At 33.1% G+C, this 21,649-nt stretch overlaps 1 protein-coding gene across 2 annotated transcripts in view; it reads left to right on the plus strand.

The window, feature by feature from the left end:
• The window catches only part of LOC115877115 (myelin regulatory factor), a 58,668-nt gene that overhangs the window by 7,960 nt on the left and 29,059 nt on the right, over positions 1-21,649 (plus strand). Inside the window, exons 1-10 of one of the 2 annotated variants that reach the window (XM_030893220.1) lie at positions 8,471-8,580; positions 13,191-13,368; positions 13,429-13,672; positions 15,719-15,833; positions 15,901-16,185; positions 18,046-18,217; positions 18,285-18,378; positions 19,550-19,728; positions 19,797-19,917; positions 20,781-20,861. In XM_030893220.1, coding sequence (XP_030749080.1) covers positions 8,520-8,580; positions 13,191-13,368; positions 13,429-13,672; positions 15,719-15,833; positions 15,901-16,185; positions 18,046-18,217; positions 18,285-18,378; positions 19,550-19,728; positions 19,797-19,917; positions 20,781-20,861 — 1,530 coding nt within the window. In that variant the 5' untranslated portion in view covers positions 8,471-8,519. Of the gene's footprint in view, positions 1-8,470; positions 8,581-13,190; positions 13,369-13,428; positions 13,673-15,718; positions 15,834-15,900; positions 16,186-18,045; positions 18,218-18,284; positions 18,379-19,549; positions 19,729-19,796; positions 19,918-20,780; positions 20,862-21,649 lie in introns of those variants that run through there. The other variant, XM_030893221.1, reaches the window with a different exon arrangement.

The raw sequence follows: 21,649 nt of genomic DNA on the forward strand, positions 1-21,649 counted from the left end.
GTCGCTGGTATACGCTAGGAAATTTGTCGAAAATCGACTAGGAAAATTGACTGACTCTTTTAAGAATGGACTCTTTCATCTGACGCATTAATCCAGTCCAGTGGCGTTCTAAACAGTCCAATCTGTATACATCTGCTATAGTCGTGCTGCTGTATTGATCAAACACCACTTGGTTGTCATCGATGCATAAAAATATTTTAAAACTGGTAAATTTACGAGCACGCGATTTGAGTATTAAACAGGCACGTGGCCTCATGGTTTTGATTTATTTTCGGTGGTTTTTTTGACGCCATTGTCCCCATTTGCGTATTATATTTACATAAAAAAGATACCGGGGAACTTCCCTAATTCGCATCGCATTCAAGGGATCGAAATACAGTATGTCCCCGGATTCCGGATTGTCTTTACAAGAGGAAAACCTTTTTTATTATTGACAATTTGCGAAAAATTCATTTTTCATAAAAATGTTGGCTTGTTCTAAAATGGCTAATCCTGTTAATACTTTTCCAAATTTTCATACCGTTTTAGAGAAAATTAAAAAAAAACATAAAAATATTGTTGTTCACTAGTCTGAAAAAGTAGCAAAATAAGCCTTCGGCGTTTAACGTTTTAAGTAAAACTGGCTAGGTATTTTTACACAAATGAAGAAGGAAATTAAAGATAAAGGATTATACTATACCCGTATTGTAGCACATTTTTAGACAACTTTTTATTTCTAAGATTTTGATGGTCGAAACATCTACAAAATCTTCCTTATGTTTGGACTAAATTTTCTCGAAAATAAAGTCATAATTTAAAATTCCGTTACTATACGGAAATAGATTGAAGTTTTGTGATTACAGTGATATGTAATTTATATGGTTTTGTAACAAATTGCTCGCTATTTTATGGCAAATCCTGAAGCTCGGCAAACCTTAATCAAAGCACTTGTGTTTGGAATTTTGGATGTGTACACAGTAACGACAGGTGTCGCGGTCGCTTTCGCTTGTCGCTGTCGCTTGTCACTGTCGCTTGTCGCTTGTCACTTGTCGCTGTCGCCGTCTTCGGAATCATACCTTAAGGCTTAAGGTATGATTCAGAAGACGGCGACAGCGACAAGCGACAGACGACGACGACAGGCGACAGTGTCGCTGATCGCGGTCGTCATATCATTGTCGATGTCGGCGACAATATGAGCGAGATCTACGATTAAGTTGTCAGTGTTTAAATGACGTTCGCGAAGTAGTTATAATAATTAATAAATATGTCTGATTACGTGATTGATAAAAATGTGTTACTTGAATTACTGATGGAAGATGATGAAGAGGACGAAATATTATTGTTACTTCTTGCATAGAAAAGAAGAAAACCCATTTTACCTCTGTTTAAAAACAGATCTAGGGAAGGAAGTTATTCCCTACTCATAAAAAATCATCTTTCCAGATATTATCCTTAATCAAATTATTTTTATAATTCCCCACACTAGTATCACAAAGAGTTGGATATTTACATACTAAATTAATTAATTTGTCTTTTTCCTCCCCGATAAAATCCATTTTTTGTCAAAAACCTGCGTGTGCATATGAATGACGACACGACGATCGCTTAGACGACATGTTGGATAAAAACTGTCGCGCGACATCTGTCGTCGAACTCCGACGTTACTCCATTTGATTCTAAAAGATCGGTGGAGTCGCTACACAGTAACGACAGGTGTCGCTTTCGCTGTCACTTGTCGCTTGTGGCTGTCGCTTGTGGATGTCGCTTGTCACTGCCGGTTGTCGCTGTCGCCGTCTTCGGAATCACCTTAAATTCCGAAGAGGGCGACAGCGACAAGCGACCGCGACAGACGACAACGACAGGCGACAGTGTCGCTTATCGCTGTCGTCATATCATTGTGGATGTCGGCGACAATATGAGCGAGATCTACGATGTAGTTGTCAGTGTTTAAATGACGTTAGCGAAGTAGTTATAATAATTAATAAATATGTCTGATTACGTGATTGATAAAAATGTGTTACTTGAATTACTGATGGAAGATGATGAAGAGGACGAAATATTATTGTTACTTGTTGCATAGAAAAAAAGAAAACCCATTTTACCTCTGTTTAAAAACAGATCGAGGGAAGGAAGTTATTCCCTACTCATAAAAAATCATCTTTCCAGATATTATCCTTAATCAAATTATTTTTATAATTCTTCACACTAGTATCATAGAGAGTAGGATATTTACATACTAAATTAATTAATTTGTCTTTTTCCTCCCCGGTAAAATCCATTTTTTGTCAAAAACCTGCCGACGGTCGCTTAGACGACATGTTGGATAAAAACTGTCGCGCGACATCTGTCGTCGGACTCCGACGTTACTCCATTTGATTCTAAAAGATCGGTGGAGTCGCAACACAGTAACGACAGGTGTCGCCGTCGTCTGTCGCGGTCGCTTGTCGCTGTCGCCGTCTTCGGAATCATACCTTTAGGCAGATTTCTGAAATATAATATGTATTTCCTTCGGTCACACACCCGCTTTACCCGACCCCTGAGAGCAACCCGAACAGTACAGCGTAATAGACTCTTAAAGATAAGCTTTAAGCTTGATTTTCTTGCATCCGCTATCCGACGATACTATGATACGATACTAATTTTATTAGTTGAATTTAAAGACTTCGATTGGTTAGAAAATTACGCAGTTTTTAAATTTATTGCATTTTCATACCTCCGTTCATCGGATATACGATTTGCTTGTGAGTGGTGTCATTTTATATTTTAATTTTCATAAAGATTTCGCTGTTTTACTTATAGTCTAAGAGATAACAACGTTTTCGAGAGATAATTTTAAGAAAGCTGCATAGTTCTTTAATATATCTTTTGCTGTGCTCTCCTGAACAGAGTGCGGACCGTCTGGCTGCCGGTAGACGTTGCGTTCACTACCGCGCATCATATCTGTATTCAACATCTGTTCACTACTGCGCATCACAAATTCGCCCTGTATTTCAGGAACTAAGAAGGCTAGGACAAACCTATGTGTAGCATATTTAGTTTCATCACGAAAATCGCGTCATTGTATCTCTACTCATAAAGAAGAAATCCCATAAAACGCACGAAAATGGGATACCCTGTACAGATGTGATGCGCAGTAGTAAACCGCAGTAGCACGGCAGTAGTCTACCGGCAGCCAGACGGCCCGCCCTTTGGTCAGGAGGGCATAGCAAAATATATCTACATATATAAAATGCTAATGTTTATCTGTGTCGTCTCTACTGAAGTAACGACTTGCTCTAGAAAGTTGCTTTTTTTACTAAAAGATAGTTGATTAGCTCTTCTAAAAACTGTCGTCGCCGGATTTTTTGTTTTTCATTTAATTAAACAAAAAATAAAAAGTATTTTTTTCCTGATGTCGTGGCAGATGCGCCAGGCTTCAACTAGTAGGTATTAAGTCTAGTTCAGACACGGCTAGTAATTTAGTCGAGTAGCGAGTAATTTAGTAATTTAGTGCGTGCGGACAGTACAAATTAGTAGAGTAGTTTAGTGTAGTAGTTTAGTCGGCTGGATCCATCCGATTCTATTTTGACGGTCGAGTAGAGTCCCCCACCATGTCTACTAACTACTAAACTGCCACTAAAACAAGTATGAACACGAGTGTTTAGTTCATTGTTTAGTTAAGTAGGTACATTAGTTGAAGAAATTGTTGAAATGTCGCGCTGGAACGAAGATACGACATATAAAACACTTATTAACATATTGCACTACTAAACTCAATTTTAAAACTGGTCTGAACGATAATCGGTAAGTAGGTACTCGCTACACGACTAACTTACTCGCTACTCGACTAAATTACTAGCCGTGTCTGAACTAGGCTTTAAAGAACCAGCTTTCCTAAAATTCTCGTTTTCCCAAACTAATTAACTTAATTTAGCTTAACCCGGTATAGCAAATTTTAATATAACAGGTATATTTTACACAGCAATTTTGATTGTTTATAATTTATAGTTAGCGCTAATAACATTCTTTAAAAATTCCCACAATCAGTTCAAAAAAAATGGAAAATATTTATAGTAACCGGAAATGTTGTTTTTTCTCCGATATATTTTATAATTAGAAAATCTAGTGAATTTATTAATTTAAAGAAAAAAACATTGAATTGAGTGCACAGGTCAATTTGTTAGCAGTATTTAACAACAAATTATTATTTTAATTTAAATTTATGTATTGGCGCATTTATAATAATTATGTTATTGCAACCAATACGATCAGCGATAACACCAGCGATAACTGCTAGGCAGCACTGCAGCGAAAATAATTTTATTATTTTTGATAAATTTTTAAAAACATACAGATAGAATTTTTTTACACGGTGTCCCGAAAAATATTGCACACTACTGAGTGTGTATCTCGTAAACCAGAAGAGATACAGAGATGATTGAAATCTAAAAAAATCTGTCATTTACGGCGTAGAAAGCCTTGTTTATAGTAAATAAGATTTCAATGCTTTGCGAAATAAAAAAAAATGATGTTACGGATTTGATTTCAAATGGCAGGTGATTGTGCATTTTTTTCGAGTTGTATAATATTGAACTTTTAACTAACTCTGAGCGTGGGGTAGGTAGATAAAGATCTTGCTCCGCGTTTCTGAGTGGATAAGTGTGAGATGGCCTTTCTTGAGAAGCTGATACTCATAAAAAATATCTATATCTTCCAGGCAAACGGATTCAAGTATAAATAAGGAAGGAAGAGTTAACATTTTTAATAAGTTCTGGCAATGAGTTCTGCTGTTTAATCCCAGTGAATATCGAACAGCTCTATTTTGGAGCTTGAAAATGCGATCAAATTGAGTCGCACAATACGTACCCCAGAATGGAAGGGCATCTCTGACGAAGACACGCCCAATTTCATTATAAAATAGGCATGGGCGTACGGTGTTATATGAAAATAATGTGTATCATAAATATAATACTCAGATTAATATTTTTTTTCTAAAAACTTTATGCTGTTTGAATCGTTACTGTTGAGTTAGCAGATAAACACTAAAAGCTTTTATTAAAGCTCCCTTAAGTATTTTGAATCATTTTATTATTGTGTTGTTAATATAATAGAAGAAATAATTACAGCTGAGGGTTGGACCCTTTGGTGTTACACAGCAAAATAAAACACTAAATCAGTACAATCCACCAAAACACTTTTAATTTTACACTGGACGCACGTTTCGCTAACCATGTGTGCCATCAGCAGATGATCAAGACTGAGTCTTGAGGTATATTTATTTATATATCTGTACTAACTATATTTTTTTCTATAATACATAATTCTAGATATAACTATTTCCAGCAAAAAAATCTTGAAAATAGTTAACTTTGGAAGCGCAAACAAAACATAATTTTACTCACTAGTAGATCCAATATTGCCTATTACACCAGATATGGTATCGCTCCGCCAGCAGTTTTTAAAGGTTAGGTCATTGTCTACCCATATGTTTCATCCAAATAGATAATACTTGGCTATATTTTCGAATTTCGCGTATATATTTTTGCAATGCAATCTCTCTCTGCAATATAATGGGCCGCTCCATTAATAATTATCTGTTATTTTGATATTTACGCCAAAAAAATTCATTTGATTTTAATAACCCCCTAAGCATTTCCCTGCAAAAGGAAAATTCGATTCTTCCTGCAATTTTTGCAAAAGCTTTCTAATTGTGGGGACGAGTTTGAATTCGAGATAAAATCTATTTATCAAATTCCTGATCACTTCGAAAAAGTCGTCGAGCTTTTCGACAGCAGTCTCACGTGGTCGTTTCTTTCCAGAGCTTGATCATCATTTTATCGGGGTTAGTTTTCAGCCTTTTTTTTTAATTTCTGTGTGAATTTTTTTATAGCCGATACGCTAACTCCGGTATTAAAAAATATCCGCTCAAGTTTACGTTTAAGCGGCAACTAAAGCGAACTCTCTGTAGCTTCTTCATCGCAAACCCTATTATGAACACAAGGAAATAAACCAAATGAGATTTCATCCAAGGGCGTAGATAAGGGGGGGGGGGTACTGGGGGACAGTACCCCCCCCCCTGACGCTTGACGAGATACGAGAATTGAAATAGTCATTGACTATGAAAGGATTTTTTTTAATTAATATCCAACATATAAGAACACTTTGTATGCTTTTAATTATGTTGATTTATCGTTTATAATATGTTCGACCTAATTAAAAGCATACAAAGTGTTCTTATTGGCCAGGACAGATTAGTGGGGTTAACTCTAATCAATATCCATAAAGATATTGAAATAAATGTTGATGCTGTCATTGATAGGTTTTCCAAACAGCGTACTAGAAAACTTGATTTTGTTTTGTAGTTTTATTTATAGTTTATAGTTTTATAGTTTTTTTTGATAGTTTAGAGTTTTTATTTATAGTTTATAGAAAATTAACTAATAAACGTCGTTGTTTCATTTTGTTTATGTTATTTACAAATCTATATTTTAATTTTTGTGTTATGTTTTTATATATTTTTGAAGACAAAAAAATCGCCGTCGTTTTAATTCGACAAAAAAATTCCGACGGTGATTTTTTTGCGACTTAATCATAGTACCACCCCCATAGCATACACCTATCTACGCCCCTGATTTCATCCACATTATTATTAACTTACCTATATAAATTAGCTATTATTTCTCTTGTCTGACTATGTAGCGTCTTACTCTTAACAAATTTATTCATTTTAAAACACAAATATACGATCAAACTTGATATTAATAATTAAAAACTATGAACGAAAAACATTATAACAAGATAACAAAATAATAAAACACAACTTAACTATCAAATATACGAAAATATAGGAATAAAGTTTAGATAACCGGTATAAAATAATGAAATAAAGTAATAATGATCAAAAAAATTACACCGCCACTGGATATTTCAATAGTATTCAATATTCCTACTCTTTTCAGAAGAGACCGTGAAGTTGGGGATAAAGCAAGCGAATAGGAAAGGCGTAAAAGCCATGGCAACCGCGTGGTAACAAATCCTGTGACGTACTCTGGCCAATCATGTTCGAGGAATAAGCGGCCATGCGCGGCGATGCCGGTTTGCCAATGATATCGTTGATAAATCGTCAACTTTCATAATAAGCAGATTATACAGAATGAAAGAAATAAGTTATTAAACAAAACATATTGAACAATATGAACTACGTTAAAATTCCTTAATAATATACGTCAGAATATATGCTAAACACATTATATATAATAAAAATATATTAAATTTATAGTTCATGTCTGGCAATTTTGCAATTTTATAGATAAACGTGGCAATATCGATTTTTTTTTCTCGCATTCCTTCCGTAGCTTCAGATCCGCTGGTCAAACAGTATTTTGGAGCTTGAAAATGCGATCAAATTGAGTCGCACAATACGTACCCCAGAATGGAAGGGCATCTCTGACGAAAAAATTGCATATTAAACAGTTCTAGCCACTGACAAGTTAAGCTCCTTAAAAAAAGATCTTAATGCAAAACAGGCAGAGCTCAATTTTTTCGACTCGATATGCATGTTCCATTTTAGAGAATTGTCTACAACGAGCCCTAAGAATTTTACAGATTTTACGACGTCAATGGTGGTGTTGTTAAGTACAAAAGGCTGCAGCGAGTTTTTATACGACAAAGCTTTAGTTTTAGAAATGTTGAGACTTTAAGTTCGAATCGCACCAAGATTTAATGGTGATTAAGTCATTTGATATAATCCTATGAAGTGCCGTGACGTCCTTGTTGCTCCAAGTGAAGCTAGTGTCGTCCGCAAAAAGACATATTTTACCACTGATGTTTATGTTAGCAATGTCGTTAATAAAAAGAAGAAACTAAATAAGGCCTAGTACTGAGCCTTGAGGTACTCCACATTCTATTGACTTGCTAGAAGACAACGTGGTATCCACCCTCACAAGTTCACTTCTGTTGCTGAGATATGACTTAAACCATTCGAGAGATGTTCCCCTGAACCCATTGATCGATGTCCGTCAATAAAATTATAACCCCAAATCAAATGACAATGACAATTACTAGAACATGCGGTCACCAATCTCTTTCATCTGGTTGGCATGTGATTGAGCGAGTTCGACGATATATGACGTCACGTTGCACGGTGGCTGAACATTCTGTACCTACCCTTATTAACAAACAATTTAACGCCAGATCGGTTACCTAGGTGACGGATGATGTAGGGGTGGGGTTGAGAATAACAAATTTTCACCGTATCGATATAATTTCAAATATACGCCAACTTATTTCCTACCCAAATGAGTCTATTATTCCAAATTTGACTCTAAAAAATATAATCTCTATCGCTGTGTTTGTGGATGGAGTTTAAATTAAGGTTTTTGTGATGAGTAAAGTGCATTAAAGTTAAAATGAATCTTGAAAATTCGTAAATCAAGTATAATATACGGTGAATGTAGAAAATATCAATTTATTCGTGATAGTTCTTCTGGGGGGTGTGTGTATCACAAGATGGCGGCTGTACTGGATTTTTTTTCGTGAAAATGTGGTAGCATTAAAAAAATATGGAAATTTGGGACATGGATGACCGGAGAGAACCAAGAAGTGGTCGTAATAGTGTACAAGGTATTTAGTTCGAATTCAGTGTGATTTTTTCTACAGGGTGTTTCAAAAAACATGTGCCATCTCACGTAAAAATTAGATTCTGCTTTGTTTCGTAGCTACAGGGGGTTAAAATCTTCATTTTTTTATTTATTATAATTTTCTTCTAAGTGCTTTTAGTAATTCGAATGTAATTTTGAGGGTAAAAGTTACTATAAGAGTTGCATATTTTAATAACAAAAAGTGTTGACAGATTCACCAGGGAGTGCATATTTATGAGTTATCATCACTGTAATATTTTTATAAAAAAAAGATGCGCACCACTTACTTTTTTTTCTTAATTTGAAAGATGTGATTTGTTTAAATGGATACCGTATGGTCGAAAAAAAAAACGGCGTCCAGATAGTTTGGAAATGACGATCGAAAATATTTCCCATATAATTTTACGTATAAAATAACAGGGCATCGCTGACGCCGTTTTTTTTTCGATAATATTGTACTTATACAGATATTGATATCATAATAACGTCATTTATACTAATACTCTTCATATAAAATTTATAGTTTTTTGTTTGTATTTATATTACAATAATAATTGTTCTCAAATGAATTTGAACAATTTTAATGGGATGCTATAAAAATGTAATTGTTTTTTGCTCGATAAAATTCCTGAAATTCCAATATTTCTATAAACACGGATTTAGAGCATTATAAATGTTTTACAACATATTCAGGTCATAATATATTTTTATTTATTGTTTTCTATTTTTGATATACCGGGTGTTTCTCAAAAGTGACTCACCCCTATAACTTTTTTATTTTTTCAGATTCAGATTTCAGCTAAACGATATTTGGTATGTTAGTATATGACATAAATTTGGATTGGTTGACATATTCAGTTGTTTTCGGTCACTTCCTGTTTCACCGGAAATTACTATAATTGATTTTTATATGGCACCCACGGTATAATTTTACGTTATTCGATAGAAAATGACACTTTGAATAGAATGACATATCATATGTCGACTTTTGACATTTTCGTTTAAAAAAATCGTATTTTGAATTTCAATCTAGAGAATTTCAATCCATGACTGTGTTAAAAACACTAATTTTTAATCAAGGAGCCTTGGAAAACTAGATTTGATCGTTTAATGTTTTTCGTGTCTTGTCCTGGCCGGTTAGAAGATGTCCAAATCGTATTTTCAATCATATCTCGATTTTTTCAAATGGAACAAGGTATGCAATAGTATATTTGGAAAAAGCATTTTTTTTTATGAATAATTTGGTACCACAAATAATTTGTGAAAATGTCAAAAGTTGATATATGATATGTCATTTTCTATCGAATGAAGTAAAAAAAATACCGAGGGTGTCATTTAAAAATTAAAAGTTGTAGTCAGTTCCGGTGAAACAGGAAGTGACCGAAAACAATTGAATACGTCAATCAATCCTAATTTATGTCATATATTAATATACCAAATCTCGTTTTTTTTATCTGAAGAAAATAAAAAAAGTTACAGTGTAATATAATTTCGATTTCATTCTTTGATAGATAATGATTATTAATTTTGATCATTTTGTTAAAGACAATCCGGGGACAAACTGTATAGTCCAGGAGGTCAGTTTTGTCCAAAAGTTTTATTCAAGTGGTTTTGGTACTTTGATAAGTAAAATTTATTTCTTGTTTGCTCAATAATCCATAGCGTCGTTAATGGTCGCCATAGTAACCCAGAATTTATGTCAGAGAGAACACTAATAACTAAAGTGAGAGAGACCGATCAACGTTAATTTTTGAAGACTGTGTTCGTGGCGCGGCCTTTGGCGTCTAACCGGAACTATGAGCGCATTATCGATATAGTAGGTTGCATTCATACCTATATACTAGCGCCAAAAATTTAAAATTTGTATATTTGAACCGAATCTTAATCTTTCAAGTTTATAATAAGAAATCTTCGTAGTTTTTTTAGATTATTTTGTTGACAACGAAAATTTATTATTAGACTTAAAGCATTAAAACCTATAAATAAAATACTGTGTAGGAACATAATAATTTATTTAATTCCATATACTCCTTGCCATACTCCAACTCAAGGCTGCAATCTTCAGCATCTTTTTTATCTAACTTGGTTGGGAGTGAACAGGGAAGCACGGTTGGGAGCTCGCACAGATTATCAGTAGTTATCCCGTAGATATTCGATGTTTTTGATAGTCTTTATTCTTTAACAAGAACCTAGCAGTTCAAGAAAATAATTTGTATTACTGGAAATAATACTAGGTATAATACCAGATAATACCTATATGTCGTTCCATAGGTATCAGAAAAGAATGTGATGTTTTAAATTAAAAAAATTAAATTAGTAATGTACGATTATTATGTGCACTCACTATTACTATTAGGTACGTTAAAATTTTTACCTAGATAAAACTTACCTTTAAAGGAAACGTTTTGTCTGGGTCTCAACCACAAAACAAAACTTACAAAAATGCCGAATAGTCGTTGCATCTGAAATAATCAATAATGACAATAATCTTCTCTTCTGACAATCTAAAAGAACAGGCACATTCAGTTAAAAACAATTTATTACTCCGATTTGCTCCGATTATCAACAGATTTTAGTTATCTCCTTCTAGAGCTAAGAAATAGAAAAAGCTACTGACAATCTAATTCATCCTGTCAAATGTTTACCTTGCAAAGATGAAAACTTCCTTTTTTGACCGCCTAAACGCTATGCGCGTCTGGAATGCGCGGTGAAAAAATAAACTTGTTTACGAAATGCCCTATTCCACAAGACCTCTCACTTTAGTTATTAGTTTCTCTCTGATTTATTATCTTCCACTTTTAGAATCATTTAATTTATTCTCGTTATATGATTTTTATACCTATGTGTTGTTTAGGAAAAAAACTCAATTAAAAAAGGTCTATACCTCTGTGATCTCGTCAAAAAAGTCCTTGGTATTTCGCCACTTATACTGCAAGAAGATCTACAAAATAAAATAGTTATTTTTTTTTGTAAATACTGCAGCGTTAATCCAACGGAGACCAACTTGTCAGTGATTTACTAATAAACAAACTTGCCCAACTGACAAAAAAATGCTTAACGTTTCGGGAAGTACTCTTCCACTCGTCGCGCGTCGGATGCAAAAAAAACACAAAGAAACAAAGAAAAAAGCTATTTAAAATATCTAAACTCTGATCTAAATACAACTATTCGAGAACCCTTTAGTTTTTCAACAGACACGTCTAAAAAAACCGTTGACGTTCTGTTAAATGCTGTTAAAATTAACAATTACTACCTGATAACAATTACATAATTAATGAGGTAAAACTAAAAAGCCTCAAACTTTCTGTATGATTATTTTTTCAATTTGTTCTTAATTTTTACTTATGTTATGTTCAGATAATAAGAAATAATAATAAGAAACGATAATCATATATTACCACAGATTATACAGATTATAATCTTTGTTTTTTCTTTATTGTTTTTCGTGGTTCCAATTTTCGGAATCGGGCACTACTTAGGTGACTAGTTTGCGCACATAGCACGCCCACTTATGGTCTCTAAAATTGTGCACAGCGCCTGACCGGCACAGTTATTAGAGAGATATCGGAAAACCGAATAGCGTCATCCAGTATTTACGTATTTTCACAACCTGGTTACGATATGCGCGAGTCAACGCAACAGCCGCTAATAACGTTACCGCCTGACGTAATTTGCGGATCAATTACACCAAGCGCTCTTTCTAAATAACCTCTGATAACGTTTAAAAATTGCTTAAATGGGCATGTGCGGGTATTTGACAACCGGAGCCGGCCGGCGAGATCTTTTATTTTAGGTTATGTTTGAATTGTTTTGAATTATTGCTTTAGTTTTATTAGGTAATTTGATATTTAAGTAGCTGGGATTAGTTTTAATTAAATAAATATGGCCCAAAATATGGATTCCACCTCTTCCAATACTAAAGAACCTATAAAGAGTCTTAGGTTTACAGCAGATGACGACTTAGCCCTTCTAAGAGAATTTGTTGCTTGTTGCCTTAAACCCACTGGCAGACGTTGAATAATAAAGCCCTGGAAATAAGCACTTTAGCACTTTAGTTTTAAAATACCTAGTAAACAAAACAATTTCAAAGTTTTAAATTCAAAGTTAGGTTAAGTTTAAATAGCGGACGCGACGCGATCAGAATTCTTTCCGATCCGATAACTATAAACGAAGAGAGTTAATACCACCTCACGTAAAGGAAATAACACCTGGCCTTATTAACGTCCATGCACGCTATTCGGTTTAGCGATATCTCTCTATTACGCTGTTTATTGTTATTTTACGCGAGTTTATTTTTGCGCACAGGAAATTTGACTCGTTTGCACATCGTCATAAAAAACAATTTTCGTACCACGAATTAGGGACAAGATTTTTTTATAGGATACCTAATCTGTGATATTACTAACCTCTACAGTCTCTACAGATGCCTGAGCAATACATTTATTTTTATTAGACTGTATTAAAAGAGCCTCTGAACATGCACTAACTTTTGGCAGTATTCCCATTTGTATAGGACCTCCAATTAAAAAATATTCCCATATGTTGCATACTTAGTGGACCACCCTGTATATCAATATTATCATTTTTTTACAGGTCGAGGCGCAGAATTCACTGGTATTGATAACGAAGGTATAGATTTCTCGCAACTGGAAGATTTCATTAACAGCGATGGCAACAATACTCAAAATTTTACGTTTGGGGACTCATTAACTACAACTCCCTCAGGAAAACTGCTAAATGTAATAGTGGAAAATAAACGAAACAATAATGGGTAAGAATTTTTGGTATCTCATATTTATTAAGAAAAAAATGACACTTTTTTTGATTCTAGGCATTCATTGCCGGACAGTCCACCTGATTCAAGCTCAGAGCATCCGTACAGTCCCCAAGATGGCTGCGAAGCCCCCCTGAATACTCCAGAAAGCATATACACTAATCTTTCGGGCCTTGGACAGAACATTTATAAACAAGGCATTTTGAACCCAATTCTCACAAATAACTTAATATTGGGATCGCATATAGTTGTAACTGATCAAAATAGTGAAGGACTTATTGATAGCAATGGAATAATACAGGTAACAATACGTTGTTATCCTACATTTAATATAATTATATAGATCATATCAAATAAACTTTTAGTCACGTGATTAAGCTTGACCTGCACAGCGTTGCCGATTTTTGCGTGTTTTCTTTTAATCAAAATAATTTAGGAAACAAAAATGAATTTATTATAAATATACAAACAGTTATTATTTACATCAACAAAACTCACCTCCTTGACAGCACTTGAGGGACATAAAGGGACATTACTACCGTTTTCCCGTTCAAAATATTCTGACTTTTTTGCAACGGCTGTTAAAGTATCTTGTATACTTCGCACTAAAAGGGGTTCTAAAAAGAACAATGTTCCATTGCAAGGTCTGCTAGTGAAAATTTTTAAGCTTAAAGTATAACAACACAATTCATTTAAACCAAAAACTCGTAATACAAAACTAAAGTTTCAAAACGAATGTCAATGTCAGGAAATAAATAAATGTGGCAACTGGACATTTTTTACAACAGAGCTATCACCTGAATCCCCAGCGGGAAATTTAAGTTCCAGTCAGTCAACCCGGTGCCAAATATGTCCATGGTTGGCAACAATGAATTTAAAAATCGCGTCCTCGATTACATGACTAAAAGTTTAATTGGTATCACTCATATACAGGGTGAGTTTTCTACGATGTTCTCTATGGGTATCTCGGAAACTACTGGAGATAGAGAGTCGGTTAAATGGGGAAAGAATTGCAGTTTTGTGGGTCATAAATATGCACCTTTCAGATTTTTGAAAAAGTTACTAGATATTTACTTTAGGCTTAACTAGATATTTCGAAAAACAACAAATTTTGGCTATTTTAAAAATTGTCCCTAATTCCATTATAATCTATTTTAGACAAAAAAGTTTTCAGATAAAAGTTGTAGATAATCACATCCTTAATTAGATTGTGTTCTACTTCTTTTTCTAAAGTCTGTCATAGTTGGCCATGACTTCATAAAAAGCGGAATTTTTTAAGATTTTCAGTGATATAAACTATATGTTTTTTTTTCGAAAAATTACTGAGTTACAGCCAATTCATATCATTTTTAAACAATTTCACTTAGTTAGCTATGGAAAAAACTCCAATCGTCGTTGCTCTTAGAAATGTCAAATTGTCACATCCAAACTTTGTAAATCAAAATAACCAAAAATTGTAAATATGAATTTTTCAAATGAAGAAAAGCGTGTAGGATTATTTCTTGGCCATACATTTTCGAGGATACGTTACATACGCTTTTCAGAGAACAGTTTTCAAGACATGTTAAATTTAAAGTCTCGCGCATCAATAGAGTGGTTCCAACGTGACTTTCATTATGACACTCCCAACCATAATAAAAAAAAATGTTAAAATTTTTTTATATCATAATTATTTAAACTCAAGGATATGAAGAGGTGGACCAACTGCATGGGCCTCCTTGATCACCTGACCATCTATTTTAGATTTTTTTATGCGATATATTTTTTGAATATTTTCTAAAATAACTTAAAGTGTATGTAGTGATATTATTTTTTTAAGTTTTAGTTTGTGTAATGTAAATTCTAAAGAACTGTTTAATAAAATATTCTGTCTCTTTTTATAAGTTATAAATTATAATAATTAAATAAATAACATAATAAAAATACAATGCCAACTAAGTGAAATTAGTCAAGAAAGATAAGAATTGGCTATAACTCAGTAATTTTTCGAAAAAAAAAAAATATTATCGCTGAAAAGCTTAAAAAAATGGCGATTTTTATGAAGTCATGGCCTGCTATGGTTTCCATTTAAAAAAATATAAGTTTGTGTCATATGTCAAAAATACAGGCTTTAGAAAGAAACGGAGAACACAGTCTCATTAAGGATGTGATTATCTACAACTTTTATCTGAAAACTTTTTGTCTAAAATAGATTATAATGGAATTAGGGACAATTTTTAAAATAGCCTAAATTTGTTTTTTTCAAAATATCTAGTAAGCCATGAACTTTTTCAAAAATTCGAAAGGCGCATATTTATGACCCCAATAGAACATCGTAGAAAACCCCCCTGTATGTATATATTTGCAGGACAACAGATTATTGGTGACCCAGGATGTGAGAAATGCCAATCTATTAGGAAATAGAATTCTGACAGATGGAATATCCAGTGACCACGAAATTATTCTTAGTGATAACGTACAAGGTATATTTTATCTCATTACACAGCAATTCTATTTTTTATTTCTTTTAATTCTGACATCTGATTTCAGATCCAAACCGTCAGATACTTTTACCCACTGTCCAGACAGAACCAAACTCGAATTACAGCAGATCTCTCTATGAACCACAAAAAGATTTTGTTGAAGACAAGCATATCGTCCATTTGGGTTTTACGTCTGGTATAGAAAGCCTACCAAGGTCTTCTAATCTGGATAGCGCAATAAACAATGTAGAGAACAATATAGAAAATATTCCTAGCGTCTATACCAACTTACAGAATGTACCTAAGAAGAGGAAACTTAGTCAGGATAGTGCCTTAGTTAAGAGCGAACCAGGTAGTGTAAATTTTTCTATTAAAAAATACAGGGTGTCCCAGGGATGAGCGCGCATTAGAAGTTTCTAGGGAACTACAATACCTAGATCGGAGATTTTTTGCACATCATTGTTTCACGAGATCTATCGATTAAAAATATTTTCAATATGACGGCAGTTCTGGAAATACCGGAAGTTGACAGCAACTTTTTTATTTTAAATGGGTACCCTGGTTTTTAATGCATACTTAAATTCTGTGTAAAATTTTATGACTTTTGATGTTAAACACTGTATACCAAACATTAACCGATTTTGAGAAGAAAAAAAAAATTTTTTTGGACGAAAAAAACCGCCTGTCAAAAAAAATTCCCTATATAAAAATATAGCCTAAACGTCAAATTTAATGATAACCACAGTCACTGCAGCATAAAGAGAACATATGTGGCTGTCTATTTCAAATTATTCAATTGTTCGAATATCATATAATAATGGCGGTAGCTGTCATGGAATTGGGCGATTAAAAATTATCAAAAATCATTTTTTTCAAATGGAAACCTATGATGAAAACCCCCTTTTTTTATTTCACTAGATCAGTGAAAAGGTTTTTTAATTCGTTACTCTTTTTGACTATACATGTTCCTATATCTAAAACAAATTGTTTTTAAGTTATTTTAGATTTAGTTTTAAATCTATGATTTAATCTAGCTTCTTGATTTTATCTCTTGATTTTATCTAGCTTCCTTGACATTAAGTGTCAATCGATCAGACAATTTATTTCCGTCTGTCAGAAAACTAATTATTTGAATTTCCTGTATTATAAATACTGCCTGCCTTAAGAGTTTAAAAAGTGTATTTATAAAAATACTAGCGTGTACCAGCGACTTCGTTCGCGTCGAATTAATCATTTGTAATGGTGATGATAAAGCAAAGCAAAAATTTCCATTAACATACAAACTGGATAAAATTTTCTCACATTTATGTCAGCATGAGAAAAAACAATATGGCGATATTCTTATATAACTTGGTAATATTTGAGGGGTAGTTTCATCTCGTTGGAATTTGACTTTCCATTTGCCAAAAATAAGCTTTTTACGTCAAGCAGTTTAAGCAGAATCGTGGTTAAGAGATTACCCAACTTTTTGGAACATCCTGTATGATTTTTTTAAAAATTTCAAAATACGTAAAAGAACCAAATAAATTATGCTTGTCCAAGCGTTTTAAAACGACTAACAGTTTTTTAAATAACAAATATTGTAATATTTGAGGGGCGTTTTCACCCTCTTGGAATTTGAGATTCGAGAAACCCCTCCTTATTGTCATTGTTGCAACTTGCAACTGCGTTAATACGCCTGGCGGTGACCGCCTCATACTCTTTCAGATATTTAGCAGTAAAATAAAGAAACCTGTTATTTTTAAGCTGTTATTTTAAGCTGTTTTTTATAAATAACTATAACAGTTTCAACTGTTATCTAAAAATAACAGTTTTGCCCATCACTATAGGCTATACACATTTTTTGACAGGTAGTTTTTTTCGTCAAAAAATGTAAATATTTTTTTTAATTAATGTTAGGTATAGAGTGCGTGATATCAAAATTCATAAAATTTTAAAGACAATTTAAGTATGTAATAAAAAAGGTGCCCTTTAAAATAAGAAAATTGCTGTTAATTTCCGGTATATTTCCGGAAGTGCCGCTATACTGAAAATATTTTTAATCGATAGATCTCATTGTGAAACTATGTGATGTGTGTATATGATGTGCCAAAAATCTCCGATCCAGATATTGTAGTTCTCTAGAAACTTCTAATGCACGCTCAGCCTGGGACACCCTGTATATCTAATTTTATCTGACTATATTTTTTTAAATATAAAAAAATATTTCTAGAACATTGTACTTCAAGCCAACTGAGCCCTTCTGAGCAATTCGCCGCATCTATAGATGAAGAATACGCTTCTTCAGAGGCTTGCCTTTCTGAATCTCAGTATCAGTGCATAAGATTTAGTGCATTCCAACAGGCAAATTGGCATACATTATGCGATCAAAATCTTACCGAACTGTAAGTTTTTACGCTATTATTTTGTCCGACAGATGTCATGTTACAGAGAAAATTGTATTTTTTTTAGATCAATACCACACTACAGGGTGGACGCTGACAAAGGATTTAATTTTTCCAACGCAGACGATGCTTTTGTCTGTCAGAAGAAAAATCATTTTCAGGTAATTTTTTTTCATAAGTTAACTCAAGGGATGTGATAACCTAATTTTTTTGTACTATATTTAGTACATGTTGATATGGAAGAATGGTGTTACAATTGTATATTTCAAGTAAAATTTAAGCCATCTAAAAACTATTTTATGTTTATCGCGTAGGTAATTATTTAAGGAATACATGTCATGTAAGAAATGAATTAAAGACTGTTCAGCCATCGTTCAATGTTACGTCATCAATATAATATGTCAAATGTCAAATATGAGTTTTAAGGTGTGTCTGAGATCAGTTCATATTGTTTAAAAAAAATTAAGTACGTTCCTATATTATTGATTGGGCATGTTTGTTTTTTTTTCGGCATTTATTCATTTTTTCTTGAGCTCTTCATCAGTTATGATCCCTTTAGTTCCAATTCTTTGGACTGTTGAAATTCTTATTTCTAAAGCATCAGCAACACGCTATATTATTTAAAAAACGCTATGAATTTGTATATGACATAGGAATGTTACACCTTTGCATTGTACTTAATTCATATACGGCGTCCACGGACCAAGAGTGTTCTACCAGCGTCTCTTTCTCGAGAAAATTAATTTATAAGCTTAGTAATTAGTTTATTTGTTCATTTTGATTACATCTTTGAGGCATTTTGTTTGACCACAACAATTGATTTTTAATTTTGACATTGGTCGCCAATAGAATTATAACCCCAAATCAAATGACAGTGGCAATTACTAAAAAGAATCTGCAATTTATGAAATGCCGTACTGACGTCACCTGTCTCTTTCATCTGGTTGACAAGTGATTGAGAGAGTTCGACAATATATGACGTGACGTTGAACGATAGCTGGAACATTCTATACACTTTGTCTTTCCATCCTTGACTGTTACGTCATTATTTTCAACGCCATATTGGTTTGTCACGTATTTCCTGAATTGGTTTATAAGTCAACTAAATGGATGTGATTACCTAAAAATTTTGTACTAGAGTACATTTTTAATATGGAAGAATAGTGATAAAATAGTTTATTTCAAGCAAAGTTTTAGCGATCTAAAAACTATTTTATATGTATCCCCTAAGATAGGTTAAGGAATTAGCTCTAATATAATTAAATCTCAGTAAATATTATTTGTGTTTAGTATAGATTTTTTTTAGTAACTGGTACATTTTTCTGTCTATAGATAACCTGTCATGTACAACTTTTGGGCGATGCCCAGTTTGTCAAAACGCCCGATGGATTCCAGAAAATATCCAGCTTTCACATACATTTCTATGGAGTTAAACACGATTGTCCTACGCAGACTATCAGGGTTGAACAAAGTCAAAGTGACAGAAGCAAAAAACCATTCCATCCTGTACTGTAAGTTAATGAAAATTATTCCTTGATGAAAGTAGGTATGGTTTAATTTTTTCTGTTCGGATTTTCAGTGTTGAATTGGTAAATTCGCAAGTAACGAAAATAACAGTTGGGCGGTTACATTTTAGTGAAACAACGTCGAACAATATGAGAAAAAAAGGTAAACCCAACCCTGAGCAACGTTATTTCCAAGTAAGTATTTTATTATTATTTATCAGGGAGTAACGTCAATATTTGGATAAAAATTTAATTTTGATGTCATATGACTCGTAGAGGGCGCCACCTACATATTTTTAACTGCTTTGAAGAGTAATAACTTTTCTTCCGTACCTGTACAAAAATTACTGAGTAAAAAAATATACATTTACGACGAACTTTTAATTTTTTTAAAATAATCATAAATTTTTCTTCTAAAAATTGAAAATAAAACAATTTCTGTTGAAATTTTGGCACAAAACATTTCAAATTTATGATTTCACTGTAATAATTATTTAGTTAACATGTTTAATTTATGTCAGTGATGACAGGTATTGATAATTTAGATTCCAAATATCTTCGGGAACCATTACTTGTAACGATTTTCTTTTTACATGAAACCATCCAGGTTTTATGTAAAAAAAACGTCGTAAATGTATATTTTTTTACTCAGTAGTTTTATACAGGTAGGGATAAAAAGTTATTAGTCTTCAAACCAGTTAAAAAATATGTAGGTAGCGCCCTCTACAAGTAGAAGTCATATTGACATCAAAGTCGAATTTCTCATCTCAAAAAACTCCTAGATACCAAATTTTATCCAAATATTGACGTTACTTCAGAAATTATTTGGAAAAAATTGAACAAAAATAAAACTTCTACGTCCTGTATCTCCGAAACTAAGCATTTTAGGACATACATTTATACGGATTTTTTTACGTATTTTTATCTCCAGAATATGTTGCCGAAGTTTCCGGAATACAGTTCGGACCACCCTGTATATTATATTTCTAGAAATCTACGCTTATGCGCAGTAGAGGAAAAAAAATAGTACCTTTTGTAATATCCTTAATTTTTTGTAGTTAGTGGTTGGTCTCCATGCTCACACATCAAATGGAAACTTCCCTATTGTCAGTCACGCTAGTCAAAAAATTATTGTTAGGGTAAGAATAAAAATATTTGTATAGAATGCTGAGCCATCGTTCAACGCTAAGGTTCAACGTCGCGTCATATATTGTCGAACTCTCTCAATCACTTGCCAACCGGATGAAAGAGATTGGTAACGTCAATACGGCATTTCGTAAATTATTGCAGACTCTTTTTAGTAATTGCCATTGTCGTTTGATTTGGGGTTATAATTCTATTGACGGACATCGATCAATGTCAAAATTCAATTTTTTTATTGCAAAAATGCCTCAAATACCTAGGGTGTATTCCGTTGCTTACCTTGGTTATGGTTTTATGTTCCGTTTCTATCGGTTTCCTGAAAGTTTTCTTATTACGGAACACGGTTCCTGAAAAATTCGGTTATAAACTGGTTTTTCTGGTTTTGTTTGTCAATCAGTGTCATTTATGTGACAGAAATCAAGCAAATATTGGAAGTTCGAGAGAAATTCTCATTTTATTTCTAAAATTTGTAATAATATTTTGTATTTACATCCAAAAGCAATGGAGGTAGGCAGTAAAGGTAAATAAATTTCATTAACTAAAATAGAATGACTTTTTAGAACCATTTAAACTTATCATGCAGCCATTCTTTCTTATAGCCAGTAACATTTATAGAAAACATGAAAAACAAGACAACAAGTAATCGTGTGAATGTTTTGTAAGCTATAAAAATATAAATATTGATTAGATTTGTTTATTTATTATTGATCTGTTTTAATATTGGACCTGCAAATCTTCACTTGAGCTGTCTAACGAGTTTAACGGTTTATTAATAAAGTACTTT

This window comes from Sitophilus oryzae, unplaced genomic scaffold (genome assembly GCF_002938485.1).
Source record: "Sitophilus oryzae breed Bouriz unplaced genomic scaffold, Soryzae_2.0 scaffold_1442_pilon_pilon, whole genome shotgun sequence".
Classification (NCBI taxonomy): domain Eukaryota; kingdom Metazoa; phylum Arthropoda; class Insecta; order Coleoptera; family Curculionidae; genus Sitophilus; species Sitophilus oryzae.